Below are 7,208 nucleotides of genomic sequence, written 5' to 3'. Positions count from 1 at the left end.
TGTGGTGAGCTGTTGTGGTGTTTGTGGAACTTCTTGGTCTGCGTTTATTTGTTGTGGTGTTTGAGTATGCGTGTGTGTTGCGGGTCCAGGGTAGCTGTAGTCGTACTTCATTTGGTCTTCCCAAGATGGTTTAATAGAGCCAATTTTATGAATCTGATTGATATGTCGCTTCCAAATGCGACCGTCGTCTAATTTAACGTTATAATGCAACTTCCCTAACACTTCGATGATAATACCAAACTGGTATTTTGCTGTGCTTGTATAATCTCGAACTGACACTCGGTCATTTACTTGTAGTATTCGAAGCTTTGAATTCATTTCGCATTTCGGATTTTCTGGTAAAAGCGCTGTTGGTACCATTATGTCTAAACGAGAACGAATTTAGCGATTGAACATTAATGACGCTGGTGATTTACTTGTTGTTGCGTGTGGAGTTCGACGATAATTTAGTAGAATGTTGCATACTACTTTATCGATGTCAGAACGACCGCAATTTACTGTCTTCAACTTGTTTTTTAATGTTTGAACATTTCGTTCCACTTGCCCGTTCGTGGAGGGATGATACGGTGCACTTCGTTTGTGTATTATACCATTTTTTTCCATGAACAGACGAAATTCTTCGAATGTAAATTGCGATCCGTTATCGCTTATTAAAACTTCGGGAATTCCAAATCTTGAAAATATTTCGCGGCATTTTTCAATAGTTATGGTCGTAGTAATGTTTGGTATGGTATAAAATTCTGGGCACTTAGTATACGCGTCAATTAGGAGAAAGAAGTATTTCCCCATGACAGGTCCAGCAAAGTCTACATGTACACGTTGATACGGAAATTTGGCCGCCTCCCACACATGTGAAGTAATTTTCACTGGGTTTGCTCGAGTACGTTGACACTGCGAACAATTTCTTGCGATGCCTTCAATGTCTGCGTCTATTTTCGGCCACCAGCAGCAGCTTCGTGCTAATGCTTTCATATGAGTGATGCTGAAATGTGCTACGTGTAGTTCATCTAGAACTTGGCTTCGTAACTTTCCGGGTACGTATACGCGTAAACCTCGCCACAAACAGTGGTGTTGTATTGTAAACTCTGTTCGATCTATATTGAAGCGTTGTTCCGGCTTTACGGTATAGCCTTTCAGCAATCCATTCTTTAATTCTTGAATTGTCCTGTCCTTCATTGTCGCTTCTTGTAGTTTTTCTACCGATAATGATAATGTTTCCTGGTCAAAGCAACATCGCAAAAAATATAGAAAAAGGTTTTTTCTTAACAGCGGTCGTCCCTCGGCAGGCAATGGCAAACCTCCGAGTGTATTTCTGCCATGAAAAACAGCTTCTCATAAAAATACAATCGCCGTTCAGAGTCGGCGTAAAACTGTAGGTCCCTCCGCTCTGTGTGACAACATCAAGGCGCACGCCACAAATCGGAGGAGAAGCTCGGCCAAGCACTAACATATGTGTAAGCGCCAATCTATTATTATTATTAAAGGTAATGTTTCGATCGCATTCATCTCGATTACTTCTTTTTTGTCGTTAATTTCCGCTAACGGTAGTCGAGAAAGTGCATTCGGATGCCAAAGATAATCGCGTAAGCCTCACGATCGATCTGCGTGTACCGTCGTTGTACCGGTGATAGAGTTTGCGATGCGACTGTATTGGCTTCTCGTTTCCAGCGGGGTAAATTTGGCTTAATACAGCCCCAACACCTACTGGGTTTGCGTCCGTAACAAGCACTATTGGTAGTTTTGGATCGTAGTGCGCGAGGGGCATCTTTGTTTGTATTTGCTTTTTCACTTCGTTAAAAGCCCTCTTGCACTCGCTGCTCCAAATAAATCTCACATCATCTTTGAGTAGATTGTTCAGCGGGTATAAAGTTGTACTCAAGTTTGCCAGGAATCGGCCGTAATAGTTGACGAATTCAACGAATGCACGGACTTGCTCTTTATTAGCTGGATCTGGCATTTGTGTAATTGCGTCTATTTTCCCTTGTACTTTTGTGTATACCTAAACGGTCGATTTTGTATCCGCAATATTCAACTTCGTTTCCCATAAATACGCATTTATCAAAATTTACACGCATATTGTATTTGTTGAGGCGAGACAAAACGAGTTCCAGGCGCTGTAAGTGTATATCGTCGTTTGGTGCAGTGATTTTTATGTCATCCAATAATACCGACACCCCGTCTATATCCTTCAGAATTTGTTCGATTTCTCGCTGCCATTTCACTGGTCCTGAAGTAATGTCATACATTAGCCTTGTCGGTTGATATAGCCCGCGATGTGTACTGAGCGTTAAAATTTCCCGATCATCCGGGTTAACTTCTAATTGTAAATAGGCTTTGGTGTGGTCAATCTTTGAAAACTGTTGTCCGCCAGCCATGGAAGCAAAAAGCTTTTCAATCGTTGGAAGTGGATGCTCCTCAACAACTATGCACGGATTCACTCTAATTTTGTAATCGCCGCACAATCTCACTTCGTTTCCTTGCTTCTTAACGGGTACGATTGGTGTAGCCCATTTGGCTGAATCAATTTTCTTTATGATACCATTTCTCTCCAAATCCTCGAGCTCCTTTTCCACCGCGTCACGTAATGCAAACGGTAGCTTGCTTGCTTTAATAAAGATCGGTTGCACATTCGCCTGTAGACGGATACGTGCCTGTACGTTTTCAATTTACCCATTGATTTTTCAAATACTTTGGAGTATTTACGTTTCAAATAATCGATCCTCGCCGATACTTGATGCTTATGGAGTGATGAAACCGCTTGCGCATTGTAGTCCGCGTTGAAAATCTGGTTCCAATCCAGATTCAACTTACGTAACCATTCCCGTCCCAGAAGTGGCTTTCTATTTGACTCCACTACACATATCTTCATATCTGGACTTACCGTAGTGCTCATCTTTACGCAAGCATTGAAATACCCAAACACGTTAATTTCCGAACCACAATAGCTGACCAGTTTCATGTCCGCCGGGAACAATTGCTGTGTACGAAAATATTTGTTCTTATCTGTTTTGCTGATAATCGTTACTGGAGAACCGCTGTCGATTTCGAAACCTAGGAGGATATTGTTTACTTTCAGTTAATGCAAATTTTTTTGGTTCTTATTGCGATTAATATTATTGCAGTTAAAATTATCTGTATTTATGTTGAACAATTCCTCAACCGTATTAGTGTGATCTTCACAGTCAATGTAGTTTGTCTTTTTTCCTTTCTTCGCTTTAAAACAGACCGATGATAGATGACCCTTCGCGTTGCAGAACGAACACGTCGAATTTTGGTGTGGGCATTTGTTAGCGCGATGTTCAGTTTTGCCACATCTGAAACCGCTCCTTTTTATCTCGCCAACTTTAGTCATTGCTTTTGGATTTGATGAATTCATGGTCATTATCATTTTGCCTTTCTTATTATTTTGCTGAATGTAATTTATTGGCGATTTGACGTCTTTTTGCTGCTGAATTCCCGCACCGCCTTTTGCCGATAGCTCCATCGCTTTTGCCGTAGTTAACGCTGCATCCATTTTTAAATCCTTTGTCTCCAGTAATCGTTTCTGAATGCGTGTGCTGCGCAGGCCGAATACAAATTGGTTGCGCAATGCAGTTTCCAAATATGTGCCGAAGTTGCAAATTATTGCCAACTTCCGTAACGCTATCGAAAACTGTTCTACTGACTCGCTCTCATTTTGTTTGCGTAGGTGGAATCGGTAGTTTTTCATTACCTACAATGGTGCTGGATCATACACGTCAGAGATGATTATTTTTATTTCCGTGTAAGTCTTGTCCGCTGGGGCTAATTGGTCATACAACATGTCGTATGTTTCTTGCCCCATGTAAATAAGCAGCAATGATTTGCTTTTATCGGGGACTTCAAGCATCGTTACAGTCTCCTCAAAACGTGCCACCCAACGACACCATTGCATTGTTGCCGTTTCGAATTTCTCGAAAACGGCGTAGTTGGTCATCTTTTTCCTTTAATTGAAATTTGTAGTGTACTTTGTTTTACAATGTATATACGTGATTATTTCACGTTTTTATGGTTTAAAACAAAACGATGACCGCGAAATTTGTGGATTTTTTCCTCTCGTCGCCACTTGTTGTGTTTATTGTAGAAACAAGTTTTATATTTCTTCTCTTTATTTTCTCGATTACAGCAGAACTTATTCAGGGCTGTCATGGAATCCAAGTCGGTTTTGCATTTTGTCGGAATTACAAACCAATTTTGGTTTCATTTGGTGTCATGAAACCGGATTGGTTTTGCTCTTTTCGAACATAAACAAAACCGATGTTCGAATCAGCTGTCTTGCACATTTGTGTGTATGGCGATAATTTGAATGTATATTTTTTTGACACAATTTTATAAAATTGAATTGTTTTCATTAATTAAAAAAAAAATAAGTGAGCGCAAAATGACATCCGCAGTTGTCGCATTTCTCTTATTGGAAGAAGAAAGTTCCGAGAAAGTTAAAAGAAAAATTTTGAGAGATTGCAGCAATCCACTTGAGCTGCCTGAGACAGCGTAAGTAGATTGTTTTTTAATGTGCGTTTATAAATATTTATAGCGTATTTGCAGTTTCATAGCATATTATCGCCTAAACAAAGAGGCTTTCCGAATGGTGCTTGACACCATTGAAGGGCACTTGACACGTTCGAAAGTTCCACCAGTGCTGCAGTTAGCACCTTCGTTGCGATTTTTAGCTGAAGGATCCTATCAAAGATCAGTCGGGAACGACTCTAGCATAAGTGTAGCTAGAAGCACGGTGTCAACGATTTTAGATGATGTGCGTAAGGTTATGGAGCGGTTCATTTGCCCTCAGTGGGTGAAACTAGAAATGGACGGCACCGAAAAACGCAGATCAAGAGACTATTTTTACTTAAAGTACAAAATTCCCTCAATAATTGGTTGCATCGACGGGACACACATAAAAATCATCAAGCCGAGTATTGACGAACATTTATTTTATAATCGAAATTGATATTTCAGTATGAACGCCATGCTTGCAAGTAATAATGAATCTTCATTTTACTCGTACATTGCCTTGTAAAACTGATTTATATATATGTATGTACATTTTTATTTAGATTTGTGATGGTCACATGAAAATTCGAGCGGTCGATGCACGCTATCCCGGCTCTAGCCATGACTCATTCGTATGGAACGTTAGTAGCGGCAGACAATATTTCCTCAAGAAGTATGAGTCAGTTGACCGGACATCAAAGTTGTTAGGAGATTGTGGATATGGCATAGAACCTTTTTTATTAACACCATACAGAGATCCACGCTACAACTCCAAAGAATATAAGTTCAATTTGGCCCATTCATCGCTCGAAATATTGTGGAGCGAACAATAGGAGTGCTGAAAAGCCGATTTCGCTGCTTATTGATCACCTTGCACTATCGGCCAGAAAAAGTGGTGAAAATTATAAATGTTTGCTGTGCGCTGCACAATATCTGCAGAAACTACAACGTGGAATATAACGACGACAGTATTACTTTACCATCAAATGATACTGATGAAAATGTTGAATCTCCACCGAACGCAACACTGCAAAGTGAAGGTAAAAGGATGAGGGATGAAATAGCCAACAGTTTATAGCAAACCAACTGAATAAAAATTCAAATATTTATTTATTAAAAAATAAAAAACACATATTTATTTATTTAAAAAACACGCACATTTTTAGGTACTATAACGACCACAACCAACACTTTTTTGACATTTTTTAAAAGGGAAATTACTTTTCTTTCTGTTTTTCGTAATCAAACTTTAGGAGTTCGAGCTCGAGTTGCTTTTCTTTTATTTCGTTTTTTTCCTGTATCGCTCGCAAAACACCTGTATTAATACGGACAAATTCATCCTTGAGCTCAGTTACTGCATTCGCGACAGATTCGTTGCTTTTTTTATGGCTCTATACACTCGTCTGAGGCTACTGTCGTTTTCTTTTTCAATCTTAATTAGCTCGTTCAATTTTTCATTTATTTCGAGCTTTCTCTCGTTGTCTTCATCGAGAAATTGTTTCAAACGCTTCCCAGTACTATCTGTCCTTTGTCTTTTAGGAGTGCTGCTGACTGGAGACATTGGCCGCTTCGATGATGTTGATGGCATTTCATCCTCACTTGCACAAACTAAATCTTCGCTGAGGCCAACTGCATTGCCAGCCACACCAACCACAGACTGTGCAATTCCACATATGCGCACTATTGTCTCTTCCGTTTGCGTTAGTTGGTGCTTAGAAAAGGGTCCTCCACCAGTTGCTCGAGACTCGCTTTTGTTTTGTGCGAGCTTTCTTTTTATGTCACTTTTCTACTCCGTCCACGTCTGTACATATGTATATAAAAAACAGTGTAAGTTTAAGGCACGATTTAATTTATAGCACCAATTATGCTTTACCTTTTTCCATCCATTGGTATCCTTTTGTGGTGGACCTGCACTGTTCAGCGACTCAACTAAACTGTTGCCAAAGGGCATCAACAGTTGGTTTATCCCGCTTTGTAAAGCCTCTCGCAATATCTGGATATTTCTCCATAAATTCCACGATAATGCTGTTTTGAGTTGCATTTTTATGCTTTCCCCTAGTTATGAATAAAAATATGAATACATTAATAATTATTTTTATAAAATAAACCTTCTTTTACTCACATTTTTATAAAATGTCTAACTGGAAGTAAGAAAAACTAATAAACAAATGAAATCCAAGAGCTGTTAGCTGCTTGGTTTGTTTCCGATAGCAAAATCGATATTATTGATTTCTGTGACACCTAAAATCAACACTAATTCCGATTCGAACATAAAACCGATAACATTGGATTTCATGAAATAAATAAAAATAAAATAATTTTTTTGTCGTTTTCAAATCCAATTCCGACAACAATTGGATTCCATGACAGCCCTGATTATTACACGTGTGTGTAGCTACATGGTTGCGTTCACTTCAATAGTATTTACACATGAGTGCGTTTACCAAAGTAGTAATCTGTATAGGAGCATGCTCACGTACAAAGTATATAACAGTGTGTATTCACAACAACGTATATAACAGTGGCATTAGGACAAATTTTAACCAACTTGAAGCTTTATAATTTTCTACAACATTCGATTTTATCTGTGTGACCGAGTCTCATCAATAAGCAACAGTGAAATGAAACTCGCATGACTTTCCAAAATAGTGAGATGTGATAGTATATCGATGGCTTAATATAGAAAAGGCGTATCTACA

The 7,208-nt window shown here is 39.1% G+C and overlaps 1 protein-coding gene and 1 long non-coding RNA gene across 2 annotated transcripts; both read right to left on the bottom strand.

The window, feature by feature from the left end:
* Positions 1-1,940: 1,940 nt before the first annotated feature.
* On the bottom strand, positions 1,941-2,893 carry LOC118736101 (uncharacterized protein K02A2.6-like). The gene is made up of 2 exons (XM_036466205.1): positions 2,732-2,893; positions 1,941-2,651 (listed from the first exon to the last, which is right to left on the bottom strand). The coding sequence occupies exons 1-2, from the start codon at positions 2,891-2,893 to the stop codon at positions 1,941-1,943; spliced, it is 873 nt and encodes a 290-aa protein (XP_036322098.1).
* A 3,073-nt stretch (positions 2,894-5,966) lies between these two features.
* Positions 5,967-6,855, bottom strand: LOC118735074. Its single transcript, XR_004992507.1, has 3 exons — positions 6,632-6,855; positions 6,383-6,564; positions 5,967-6,310 (listed from the first exon to the last, which is right to left on the bottom strand). It is a non-coding gene; the product is annotated as an uncharacterized LOC118735074 (long non-coding RNA).
* Positions 6,856-7,208: the final 353 nt, after the last annotated feature.

This window comes from Rhagoletis pomonella, unplaced genomic scaffold (genome assembly GCF_013731165.1).
Source record: "Rhagoletis pomonella isolate Grant_MI unplaced genomic scaffold, Rhpom_1.0 Rhpom_scaffold_00003, whole genome shotgun sequence".
NCBI classification, from domain to species: Eukaryota; Metazoa; Arthropoda; class Insecta; order Diptera; family Tephritidae; genus Rhagoletis; species Rhagoletis pomonella.
Note: the sequence above shows the minus strand (reverse complement) of the source record. Positions and strands in the feature narration are given on the sequence as shown.